The sequence below is a fragment of the Lonchura striata genome, chromosome 24, assembly GCF_050655825.1.
Source record: "Lonchura striata isolate lonStrDom1 chromosome 24, ASM5065582v1, whole genome shotgun sequence".
Lineage (NCBI taxonomy): Eukaryota > Metazoa > Chordata > Aves > Passeriformes > Estrildidae > Lonchura > Lonchura striata.
Window position 1 is genome coordinate 4,429,010 of NC_140726.1, and position 13,253 is coordinate 4,442,262.

The 13,253-nt window shown below is 51.5% G+C and overlaps 1 protein-coding gene across 10 annotated transcripts in view; it reads right to left on the reverse strand.

Moving 5' to 3' along the window:
* Position 1: 1 nt before the first annotated feature.
* GRAMD1B (GRAM domain containing 1B) overlaps positions 2-13,253 on the reverse strand; it is a 112,059-nt gene continuing 98,807 nt past the window's right edge. For all 10 annotated transcript variants that reach the window (XM_085560396.1, XM_085560395.1, XM_085560394.1 and 7 more), the window contains 5 exons: positions 12,547-12,750; positions 12,309-12,399; positions 8,933-9,040; positions 7,149-7,266; positions 2-6,268 (listed from right to left, as the gene is read on the reverse strand). In XM_085560396.1, coding sequence (XP_085416522.1) covers positions 6,179-6,268; positions 7,149-7,266; positions 8,933-9,040; positions 12,309-12,399; positions 12,547-12,750 — 611 coding nt within the window. In that variant the 3' untranslated portion in view covers positions 2-6,178. The remainder of the gene's footprint in view (positions 6,269-7,148; positions 7,267-8,932; positions 9,041-12,308; positions 12,400-12,546; positions 12,751-13,253) is intronic.

Below are 13,253 nucleotides of genomic sequence, written 5' to 3' on the forward strand. Positions count from 1 at the left end.
CTGGTTGTTGGATAGATTTTTTAATTGATACCGTACTTCCATGGTACTAACTACTTACACGGAGTTTGGCTGCAGAGCCTGTACAATTCCTACATTCCAGCACGTACGTTCCAGTATCGTTTTCAACCACGGGTTGTTTTTTTTTTTGTGTTGTTGTTTTTGTTTTTTTTTTATTTTTGCGCACAGCGCAAAGTTTCTGACAGTTGGGACAACTCCTAAAACAAACCCACAATCCTTCCCCCACCCACCCCAGAGTCACCTCAGCCATCAGCTCCCTGCTCCCTGGGCTCTGGAGGGGATTCCAGCAGGGAAGCCTCTGGTGGTCGCAGGCTGAGGAGAGCAGAGCCTCCTTGATCATCACTTGTGCACAGGAATCGCGGGACACGGCTGGGGACAACACGGCCCGGGGTTTTAGCAGCTTTCTCCAGCCCTGGAGCACGTGGTGGGAGATGGAATCCCACTGCAATGGTGATGCCCCAGAGGTGCCACGGCCACGCCAGGCTGCTCGTGGGAGGTTGTGATGCTGCCACTGCTCTGCTGCTCTTCCCCCCCTCCGCGTCCAGCCCAGAGCCAGGTCGGTGCTTCCATCCCTGCTCTCCAAGGGCCATTTCCCAGGAGGTGGGGATGTGGAGATGAGGATGACGTGCATGGCACAGGCTCCACCTCCCTGCTGGATGGAGCTGTAACAGCTGCTCTCCCACATCCTAATTCCACCGGGCAGCTCCAGGAGCTGAGCTGCACATCGGGGTTCATTCCCTCCCTACTCGCGGGGTCAGGGTCAGGGAAGGTGGCCTTGAACATTAGCAATGGAATTGGCCTAAATGAGTGAGGTAACAGAAACGGCCAGAGGAGGAACCCCCCCGAGCCATGTGCAAATATAATTCCTTCAGCAGAAGGAAGTCCTTTTCCCTACTGAAAAACAAAATAAAATAAAACACATTCACTTGAAGAGCATACAGACTGCGGGAGGGGAAGGCAGGCAGGGACAGCACCAGGTCAGACCATCTATGACACAGGTAATGATTGTCCAGCAGCAGAGGGGGCAGGGGACAGGGAAAAGCCAGAGCAAGCACTGCAAAACGTGTGGGAGAGGAGGAGGGTATGGCATGCCACGGATCCGTGCTAAGAGAAGCCCATGCTGCCTGCCTAGACCAGGGAATGGCCTTGAGCACAGCCACCCAAGACACGAGAGCATTTGGCCAGTGTGCACATCCAGAAAAAGAGAGGTTTTATGGCACAGAGAGACTCGTGCTGGAGAGACTGCAAAGCACAGAGATCAGAGCGTGCCTGGTGGGAGACAGGCTGGAAAATCAGCACAGGAACCACCCTGGCACAGGTGTTCTGTGAGTCAGAGACCAGAGAGCACAGGAACCACCCTGGCACATGTGTCCTGTGAGCCACAGAGATCAGAGAGTGTCCAGTGGGGAACAGGATGGAAAATAAGCACAGGAACCACCCTGGCACAGGTGTTCTGTGAGCCACAGAGATCAGAGTGTGTCCAGTGGGGAACAGGATGGAAAATAAGCACAGGAACCACCCTGGCACAGGTGTTCTGTGAGCCACAGAGATCAGAGTGTGTCCAGTGGGGAACAGGATGGAAAATAAGCACAGGAACCACCCTGGCACAGGTGTTCTGTGAGCCACAGAGATCAGAGTGTGTCCAGTGGGGAACAGGATGGAAAATAAGCACAGGAACCACCCTGGCACAGGTGTTCTGTGAGCCACTTCCCTCGGGGGCTTTGGTTCCAGAGTCTCTGTTCTGAGCTGTGTTTTAAGCAAGCCCCTGGCAGGTATTTTTGGTGGTGCTGAGACTGAAAAGACGAAGCCAGAGTCCAGGGGGCTGTGCCATGGACCGTGCCAGTGGCAGCCTGGCAGAGATCCGTGGGCAGAGCCCCTTGGAGCTGAGCAGGCAGTGCAGAAAGCACTGATCTGTCAAGAACTGGGGGTGGCAGCAGCTGCCTGGGCAGGCAGGACAGAGCTGCCCCCCCTGAGGCAGGCACTGCTGCTTTAAACAGTGATTTTAAGGCTGGTTTTCTGTGTAAGGTGGAACCAGGCAGCTCCAGCTGTAAATCAGGAGTTTGTTTCTGTGCTCCTGGGGAGAGCAGCTGCTGCAGCACACCAAAGCAGGTCCTAAAGGTCTCAAGTACCCTGACCAAAAGTGTCTCCAGCCACTCTCTGGAAAAGAAACTTCTACCTTCCTGCATAAAGGTAAGAATGAACTCCTATGTGACTACAGGACAGTGTTGAGGAGCCAAGGAGGCTGAAAAGTCTGTCCTTATCTACACCCAGGTGAGCTGCTGAAGCTGTCTGATAAGGATTAGCATTCCTAGAGGGGATCTCCCAATACCTGCCCTGTTATCTCAGAGGCAGTTTTGTGCCTTCAGGGCTCTAAATCCAGCAAAGCCTTGTGCTTTGAAACCTTTCCTCTCCCAGCCCAGGGTCATAGTGCACTAGAGACGTTTCCTGTGCCTGAGGTTTCTGTTTTTAAGATCAGAAGCATCCAAGCAGGGTCAGGTGTCACCCAGCAGACAGGGACAGCTGTAAATGCAGCCTCTGTGTCACACAGGCAGCTCAGGGGACATCGTGTGCCTCTCTTCTCCCAGAGGACTCAGGGAGGCAGGAAGGGGTCAGACAGAAGTTAGTATCAGTCAGTATGAGTTCATGGCACAGTTTTGTCACTGAAGAGTGCCTGGAGTGCAGAGCACCCAAAAAAGGTCATTATCCTGTTAACCACAGCTAACTCCTCCCCACTGCAAGTGCCTCTCTATCTCTGTTTCCCTATTTACCATCTGGAGTGTGCAGGCCCAGCAGTGCCCCTGCCTCGGGCAGCTCACCACCTGGAAAAACCTGGTTTTTGGTCCTTCAGAGACTTCACAGGCAGGTGCTGCTGTAGAAAACTCTGGTATCTGCTCAGGGAATGCTTCTTTGCACAGCAGTTATCCAGAACTCAAATCCACTCATCCCAGCTGCCAGAACTCTAAGATAAACTAAGCTAAGGTGTGTATTTATCAGGGGTGAGGTTGTGCAAGGTCAGATCAGTGAGGATGTCACAAACTGGTGGATCAGAGCCTCCTGCTCCCCCTTCTCCCTCTTCCCAATAGGAAGCATCTTCCTTGGCAGGAATTAGCCTACAAGCTGTTGGCATTACTTTTGCGTGCTTGGCTGGAGAAATGCCTTTTAAAAAATAAAAATATTTTTAAAAATCCCTGTTTTTGTGGTTGTTCAGATCCCGCAAATCAAAGCCCAGCAGATGTGCAGGTGGAAGGGTCAGACTGGGAGGGGAAATGCACCTGCTGTGGGAAGAATCCAGGGGGATTTCTGATGAGTGAGCAAGGGGAGAAGCAAAACCCTGCTGGGGGAAGCCAGGCTTGGCTGTGAGTGCTGTTCCCTCTGTAACATTATTCAGGCCTCTCACTCCTAGAAAGTGTTACTGATCCCTCCAGGAAATGTAATCCAAAATTGACTCCAGAAGGAACTAACCTGTCAGCTGGGACTGCTCAGGGGCAGCTGATTCCTATCCCAGCTCACCAGAGGAAGTGAAAACCCTCCAAGGTTTTCTTTAAACCCTCACCCTCAGTGCCTTAAGACTTTACTTTTCCCCTTTTTCTACTACTGTGAGAGATGAAGAGGCAAAACAAGATTGTGAATCCCATCCCAACTCCAACCCAGACTGGCTGCTGAGTGGGAAAAAGAAATAACTAGGAAAAAAACCAAAGGCCTCAAAGGGAAACCTCCCTCAGTGTGAAGGGCACTGCAGCACCAGGTTCTGCCCTTGTGCTCTTCCTGAGGGATTTCACATTGCTGAGTGTCAGGATAGGTGTCAAACAGGTTAAAACCCCACTTTAATGTGCAGGTAGGACAAATTTCAGTGCCTGGCCTGGTCTGATTTAACAGAGCTTGTGCAGCTCTGTCCCTGGGGCCCAGCCTGAGGGAACATCAGCTGGGAATCTGCACAGCAGAAAGGACTCAGGATGACAAAAAGGGCTCCTTGCCTCCCTAACAGAGAGGATGTGAGCAACAAACACTGATCAGCAGCATTTATCTGTGACCCTCTCTGAATTCTCTGTCTCCAGGTGGAGGAGACCCCACATCCCAGCTCCTCTTTCCTGGCAGGGTGGATCCCAGGGCTCCCTCTGGGTCGTCCTGCTTGCTGCTTGAAATTAAATTCTAGAAGAGGGGCATTCCAGCAGCAGCAGGGGAATTCTGTGTGCTTAGTAATTGTGGGAGTGACTGAAAGGGGAAAGGGGACTCTGGGACAGTCTGGCAAGTCACAGTGGGGAAAATGAGCCCCAGAAAGGCCTTCCCAGGCCCTAGCACCTCAATTCATGGTACAGCAGCCATTTCAGCAGCCTCCCTGGAAGAAAGTCAGGGAGCAGTACAGTAGTCAGCAGCATTAAATTAAATAAATAGTCATAAATAGCCTTTACTCTCTGGTTTTCCCCAACTGGACTTTGCTTTCACAGTCTGGAATGTTTTGGTAGCCTGGCTCCATCCATGCTCCTGCACAGGTGAGGCATGTGGAAAAATCAGCAAGTTATTCCTGCATCCAGTGCCTCTCCCTGGTTGGAAAGTGGGAGCTTAGAGGGTTTTCCTCAGGCTGCACTGAGGATATTCTGTGCTACAGAATGGTGTGAGACCAATTATTGATCCTGGAGGAGCTACAACTGCACCATTTCCAAACTGGGAACGTGCAGCTGCCTCCCTCCTGCCAGTCAGAAGGTGGAAAAACGCCAGTGCTGGACAAAGTGGGACTGACATTCCCTAACCCACCTGGCTGGGGAAGAGACCAAAGCCTTTATTAAACACCTGAAGGAGCAGCCTGCTTCCCCACCCCAGGCCCCGTGGAGTTTGTGCATTGCACAGCACAAGCTGCTCCTCTTCCCCATCTGGCTGCTACTGGAGTTTGGAATTATCCCCCAGAAAAAGTGAAAATGCACACTGGCTTTTTTTTAGTGCAGCTCTACCAGCTGGCTGCCTCCCAGGGCTGCAGAACCCAGCTGATGGAGACACCCCTCAGGTGCTCACAGCAGCTCTGTCCTGCCACCCTCGGATGGGCCCTTTTTCCTTTCCTCCCTGTGACCTCTCCTGGATTTTTGGAAGCCTTGTTGCTCCACAGATGCAGTCATGTAAATAACCACAGTGATGGCTCTTGCTGCATAGATACAATTATGGAATTTATCCCAGGCAAGGAAAGGAAGCTGTTGTTTTTCCCCCTGTTCCCTCCCAGGTTCTGGGACAAGAGCTGGGTGAACAAACAGGAGAGAGATTTGCTGAGCTGGGTAATGGGAACGCTTGCAAATCAACCCTAATTTTGGTTTTGTGTTGAAATTTGGGTCCTCCCACCGTAGTGATTCCAGCACCGATGCAGACCTGCAGCACAGGGGTGGCTCAGTGGCAGGGGCCCAAGCACAGAGAAAGCAGAGGACAGGGCAAGGGGACACTGTCACAGGTGCCACTCACCTGGGAGGCAGACACTGCCCTGGCTCTCACTGCAGCACAGGGGGTTTGTGGAAGGGATTGCAGCTCTGTGCTTTGCTCTCTGAGCCAGCCTGGCCACCCTGACAGCAAACTCCTGCTCCCAGGAGAGGCTGCCAGGGGGATCTGCCCTCCACAGAGCCCCAGCAGCTCCCCCTCCTCTCCAAAGCAGTTTTGCAAGGGATTGACAGCGACTGCCAAACCTCTGTGCCCCAAAGGCAGCACGGTGAGGGAGGTGACAGTGTCCCCTGTGGGACAGCAACAGAGTGAAGCAGGGATCTCCATGCAGGGAGGGGATGGGGACGGGCAGGGGGGGCACTCACGCTGATGCTTCCCTTTGAGACAACAGAAACAGACCAGACAGACAGACAGACAGACAGACAGGAATATTACAGAGGAGCAGTGCACGAGCCCAGGGAGCAGAGCTGGGCACGGCCCTGAGCACACCTCAGTGCTGGGAGAGCACAGCCCTCCCACACACACACCCCCCACACTCCCAGAGACCCTCCAGTTCAGCCAGTGTTGGAGGTCGCTCCTTCCCCTCTTTAGGCTTTTTTTCTTTTTTTTTTCTCTTAAAATCTGTATATAATATATATATTTATATCTGTATATATATATATATATATATATATTTATATATATATTTATATATCCTATTTACACATATTGCACACCGTCCTCTGGCCTCCTGCATTCCTGCCTGTTAATGGAAACGTTTCCTTTTCTCCTCTGGATCTGACCCGAAGTCCCGGGACCCGATGCCATTCTGGAGATTTATTAGAGAATCCTTCATCTGCAAGACAAGAGATTTCTCCACTGTGGTGCTACCCTAGAGGAGAGAACTTGGGGATTTCCTTTTTCCCTGTATAAATCCATAATAACTGTGTATTGATATCATAATTGTGGTTTTGGGCATGGAGAGTCAGGGCTGGGATGCACAAATGGGGACTGGGAATGTGGGGCACCATTCTCCAGGAGAAGGGGTGAGCAGAGTCCAGGGTAAGAATAAACACCTGTGTGACCAGCAGGACAGTGCTGAGCAGCCAGGAAGGCTGAAGTCTGTCCTTATCTACACCCAGGTGACCTGCTGAAACTGTCTGATAAGGACATGGATTAATATTCCCTACGTTTTCTCTCCTTAGGGGAAAACAGCTCCTATTTAGGGCCTTTTGAGGGAGCAACTTTCATTTCTGGCCTGTGCTCTCAGCAGCCCTGTGTGCTTTTTGGGAAGCACAACCTGAAATTCCTGGACATATGAGGGAGCAGCTCTCATTTCTGGTCTGTGCTCTCAACAGCCCTGTGTGCTTTTTGGGGAGCACATCCTGAAATTCCTGGCTTTTGTGTCCCCTTCCTCCCTGAAAGCTGCATGTAAATCCAGGGTTCAGCTCAAACCAGTTTGTTCTCCAAACTGGGATGACAGATTAAATACCGAATGTGCCAGTATGAGGTTTTTGGCCCTGTAGAGTTCTCTCCTTGATGTGCATGGACCCCTCTGATGGGAGAGAGCAGCCGTGGCCCTTGTGGTACCCACCAGCAGCAGGAGATGGATCTAAGGGAGCTGGCACACCTGAGGGGCTGTGGTGGCAGCAGGAGATGCTGAAGGATGGGGAGCAGGACTGGGAGGACACAGTGACACCCAGGTCACAGCCCTGCCTGCAGCTCTGCAGTCTCACCTGGTCCAGGAGCATCACGGAGGATTTGATGATCTCACGCCACTTCTGCAGCTCTGAGTCGTGGTACTTCTGCTGGGACTCCAGCAACTGGGCCCACTCTGTCTGAGACTGGGGTAACCTGCCACAGAAACACAGGCAGGAGTCATAAAAACACAGTTTGTACAGAGATTTCCCTTTCACAGAATCACCAGGTTGGAAGAGACCTTCAAGATCATTGAGTACAACCCAGCCCCAACCCCTCAGCTCAACCCTGGCACCCAGTGCCACATCCAGGCTGGTTTTAAACACACCCAGGGATGGTGACTCCACCACCTCCCCAGGCAGGCATTGCAGAACTTTATCACCTTTCTGTAAAAAAACTTTTCCTAATATCCAGCCTGTATTTCCCTTGGTGCAGCTTAAGGCTGTGTCCTGTCATTCTGTCAGTTCCTGGAGAAAGAGCCCAACCCCACCTGAGCACAGCCACCTTCCAGGGAGTTCAGAGTGTGACAAGGTCACCCCTGAGTCTCCTTTTCTCCAGGCTGAGCACCCCCAGCTCCCTCAGGGGTTCCTCACAGGGTTTGTGTTCCCAGCCCCTCTCCAGCCTCCTGGATATGCTCGAGTGTCCCAAGGTTCTTCCCAAACTGAGGGGCCAGAGCTGGGCACAGCACTCGAGGTGTGCCCCCACCAGTGGGACAGTGACCTCCCTGCTCCTGCTGGCTACACCATTCCTGGTCCAGGCCAGGAGCCACTGGCCTTCTTGGCCACCAGGGCACACTGCTGGCTCATGTTCACTGCCCTCAGGTCCCTTTCTGCCTTTATTGTGAGCAATAGCTGCTCTGGCTCTGTTTTCCAAGCCTTTCCCTTCAGGCCCATTTAAACCCCTGAAGCAGAATTGAGGGGAGGGAAATCAGGACAGATGGAAGCATTCCAGGTGCTTGGATGGATTCATGTGCTTCCACAGCAGTCGTGGCTGCAGCAAAAAAAATTACCCACGTGGAGCCACCCACAGAATTCCAGCACTTGCACATCACACTGTGCAACCAGATATAAGTTCTGCACTTAAATACTATTGTAGTAGTCTAAAAATCGCCAAGAGCACCACAGAAAGATAAAATCACCTAAAGTATCTATAATCACTTAAAGTATCTATCTGTGTAGAAGGGCTGCTATAGGGAACATAGTAATTCCCTTTCCCAATGAGGAAAAATGACATGAATAGGGCAAAAAATTCCAAGACAGTGGTAGCACATGGCTATGAATGCTTGAAGTGTAGCAAGGGAGCAACTGGGACTCCAAAAAAGGGACACAAGGGGACAAAAACACCTCAGAAAAGTGGATGTAGGATGTTCTCAGCCTCTAAAAATAGACCAGAGATCATTCAGGCAGCACATGTGCATGCACACCTTCCAAAACACAAACCTGACAGACCGTGTGTCCCAGCCCCAAATTCTCCTCTGATACAAAGGGACTATTCTAAGGTGCTGCTTCCCATACAGGGAAAATTTTGGCCATCAAAGGAGGGGAAGTGACCTCCTCAACCCAAAATTGCTGAACATTTATTCACAGAGCATCCTCTGGCCATCAAAGGAGGGGAAGTGACCTCCTCAACCCAAAATTGCTGAACATTTATTCACAGAGCATCCTCTGTTGCCTTCACTCTGCTCTTCAGCTGCAGGGGAGATGCACACAGCCCTTCAGCTTCACCTGTTTTACCCAAAAGTGAGAGCCCAGAGCTCTGGTGTGACAGGAACGCCTCTGACACCCAGGAAAACCAAGGAGAGCCCCAGCAGGTGTGGCTGTACCTCTCCTGCAGCCTCAGGCCCTGCCACGCCGTCAGCGTCTGCGTGGTGTACTCCAACATCCAGAGCTTGTAGAACAGCATCATGTTGAGAATGACCAGCAGCACCAGACTGCAAGGAAAGCAAGGGAAGAGCCACTTCAGGAGCATCCCCCAGCCCACTGCTTGCCAGGAGCACCTGGGACAACACCCAGGACTTCAGGAAGGTGCCTGAGGCCCAGTCCATGCTGTGAGTGGGGATTTCATCCGAGTGAGCAACCAAAACTTCACCTCGTGGAGGAAATGTGTGAGCCAGGAGGACAGACAGACAGAACAGGCTGGGTGAGTGGATGTGCTGAATGCAGAGAAAGGGAGGGAAATGGGAGAGTAAAGAGGTAAAAAAAGAGAGAGACAGTACCTGAAACAGATCCTAATGGGAGCAGGGAAGAGAAAAGACGGAGCAGCTGCAGGTTAGAAACGGACCAACACAAACTGGGCTGGAGAGGAGGCTCAGGCAGTGCAGAGGTACGGGGGAAAGGAGCAGAGGGAAGAGAGGCAGGAGGGACAGACAGGGATCCGTGAGCCTGCACTGCTGGTGAAGTTCCCTCAGCACAGCCGAGCTCCTGGGGACAGCGGGTGGCTGTGCAGGCACTGACACACACACACACAGACACACACACACAGTGCTCACACCCAGCTTCTCCCATTCCCAGTGAGCACTGACACACACACAACACACACACACACACACACACACAGTGCTCACACCCAGCTTCTCCCATTCCCAGTGAGCACTGACACACACACACACACACAGACACACAGTGCTCACACCCAGCTTCTCCCATTCCCAGTGAGCACTGACACACACACACACACAGTGCTCACACCCAGCTTCTCCCATTCCCAGTGAGCACTGACACACACACAGTGCTCACATCCAGCCTTCCCCATTCCCAGTGAGGCACTGACACTGACACACACACACACACACAGTGCTCACACCCAGCCTTCTCCCCTTCCCCACTCCCAGTGAGGCACTGGCACACACAGTGCTCAAATCATGGCACTGACACACACACAATGCTCACATCCTCCCCACTCCCAGTGAACACTGACACACACATAAAGTGCTCACATCCAACCTTTCCCACTCCCAGTGAGCACTGACACAAACACAGTGCTCACATCTCCCCTTCCCCACTCCCAGTGAGGCTCTGACACACACACACACACACACACACACACACTGCTCACATCCTCCCCATTCCCACCCCAGCACTGGGAACACACCCCAGCCATGCCCTGCCCGGCTCCTCTCACCCCCACCATGCAGAGGGGCATTTCTGCTCCTCCCCAGGAAGAGATTCCAAAATGCCAGGCTGGTGCCTGGCTCTGAATAGTGCAGTTATTTTGCTGGAAGAATGGCCCACTATGACCAGCTCAGTCAGGAGGATGGCAAGTGGCCAGAGGAATATTCTGGCAACATCACAGAGGGCTCTGTGACCCAAGTGAAGCTGTCAGGAGAGGCTGGCACAAAGCTTTGGTACCTTTGTGCTGTGTTCTCATCATGACAGTACCTTACACCACCTCATTCATCACTGGCTGGGTGCTGCTGCAAATCTCAGTGTCTGTGCCCCCTCTGGGACCAGGGAACACAGAAAGGAGCTCACCTTGAGCTGTCATTTCAGCCCTGAAATCCCAGCTTCTCCCCACCTCTCTAAAAGCTGAGAGGAGCTTAAGGAAAAGCTGAACCCAGGTCAGAAAAGCCTGGATTACTGCTTTAGGCTGTTCTGCTCCACAGCACTGCCCAGTGAGCACTGCAGCACTAAGTGAAGCCTGCTGTCAGCCCAAGGGCAGAGAATAGTAAAAACAGTGACCTCTGGTATTAAACTAAACCACAGGGATGTGAGGGGCCCATTCCCAGCTCTGGGAATGGAGAACACATCCCACCCATCCTGAAAGGTGTGGCAGGAAAGACCCAAACCAAACAGATCCTACTGCTGAGCTGATGAAATCACTCCAATCCCCTGTGCTTCAGCTGTTTCTGTACTCATTGTGCAGAAATCTCATCTCTCACGGGTCCAGCTGCCTTCTGGCTGTGCCTCTTATCAAAATCGCTGCCCAGAACCAGAATGGAAAAGTTTTGCCTGACTAGATGTGACAGAATCCTCACAGACACTGAGCCCTGTTGGGGCAGCCCAGTGACTCCCAGAGAGCTTTGCACAGTCATTGTCCATAATAGCAGCTGGTGTGTCAGCAATTAAATTCCTTGTTTTAAATTACCCGCACACACAGAGCTTCTACATGTCATTAGCATCTGTAAACTGTATCCCTGACATAAAAAAAAAAAAAAATTAAAAATAAAATGCTTATACTTGTTGGATTTCTTCTCTTGTAATTATTGAGTCCTCTCTTCTTGCACAGCTGCCTCTGTCCTGATTGTCACTGTCCCAGCCAGGTCCCAGACCTGCCTTTAGGACTCCCAGAACTGACCTGCAAAGCCCATGTTTGGCTAAAACAAGGGCAAAACCGAGGGGAAGGGAGAGAAGGGAGCACGGTGTTGGAACTCAAAATGTCCCTCAGACATTTTTGGAGATTTTGGGTCCAGATCAGAAGCATTTGAGACCCTGGCAGGCAGCTGGAAACAGCTGTGATTTTGGGTTTGAGCCATGGAATGATTTAACAACCTTGCAGGAAGAACAAGAAGTCACGAAAGTTTAGATATTAGAGTAGAAGTAGTGACAAAGTAGGGGGAGGAATTTTTGAGTGCTGTACAGGGGGGTTTTGGTTTTGTAATTGGGGGTCAGAGGTTTTAAGATGGATTTGGGATCTGGGCCTGCCCTGTCCTCCCTCTTTCTTCTTCCTTGCCTCCATGTTCTTGGTGATGTTGGCACTCACAGATTGGTTTAGAGTAGAAAATCACCATTTAATATAGGTAATAGGCATTGGGGAAAAACTGTAACCATGTAACATGTAATGTACCATATAAAAGATAGAAAATCACCATTTAATATAGGTAATAGGCATTGGGGAAAAACTGTAACCATGTAACACGTAATGTACCATATAAAAGACAGCAGCAGCCCTGGGTGGGAGAGAAGAAGCAGTCGGGGTCAGAGAGGATGTCAGGGTGTGTGTGTGCCTCTGCCTGAGCTCTGAGCAAACCACAGCAGCCCAGAAGAAAATCTTTTAGATAACTTGCAATAAACTGCCTTGAGACCCAACAACAGAGACTGCTGAGCCTTTCTTTGGAAGCTCAGGTTGGAGGAGGGAGTTTTCCAACCCACGGAACCCCTGAACCAGGCCGGGGTTCCGTCAGCACAGAACTCCAGGAGCACAGATAAACCAAAGGTATTTAACGCTGGCTGAGAAGGAAAACAGGAAAAATCATCACTTACACAAAGCTGATGACAAGGAGCAGCTTGGAGACACTCTGAAGGTGGAAGCCACTGGGGCTCTCCTCCGGGATGTGCCGTGTCTGAGTGGAACCTGAGGAGATGGGATGCATTTGGGATGGGAAACAGGGAAGAGCCACCCCTGCTGTTCTACCCACCCCTCCAGCTCACCCCAACAACCCCAGCACTGCCCCTCTGTGACAGCACCCCCGTCTGTCACCATCCCCAGGGCCCTGCTCACCTGCCACGTGCTTGATTCGATGGGCAACCTCCTCGTCCGTGGGGGTGGTCACGGGGCTGAGCACCTCCTCCAGGTGTGGCACCCTCAGGTGGGCGTGGGCGCGTTTCCGCCGCCGCACCGTGGATTGCTTGCTCACCTTCTCTTTGGGGGATTGTCTGTGCACCTCAGCCAGGTACGTGCTCTCTGTTTTGGTCAGCTCGCTCTCTGCAGCACCAAGGGGGAGCATTAGAAGTGTGGCTTTGCAGGGAGAGAAAGGTTGAACCCCTCTGCTGTGATGACTTAGTTTATTTGAGTTAATATTTTAGTTATTATTTATTTTAGTTAATGTTTTTGTTATTCTTTATTTTATATTTGCCATCTATTTGTAATCCTGCAATTCTTTAGTGTAGAACTCTAAACTCCATATCCAGTGTGAGCTGCTGCTTCCCCATTTGGGCAGACACAACAATTCCTCTCCAGGCCTGGCAGTCAAGGACACCTCACTGCCTCAGGCCAGAAATGGAAACAAAACTGAGTTTGGGGAGAGCAATCCTGGGGTCAATGACTTCATTAGCTGAAGCTGTAATTGGCAGATTCACCCCCAAAATGCAAATGGACCAAACTCGTAAAAGTGTGAAAACCCGTGACCAGTTGTCCATTTTTGGGTGTAGTCCTGGAGGGCTTCATCTACCCTAAAGGTACCTGAAGGCCCTTCAATAAATAGAACT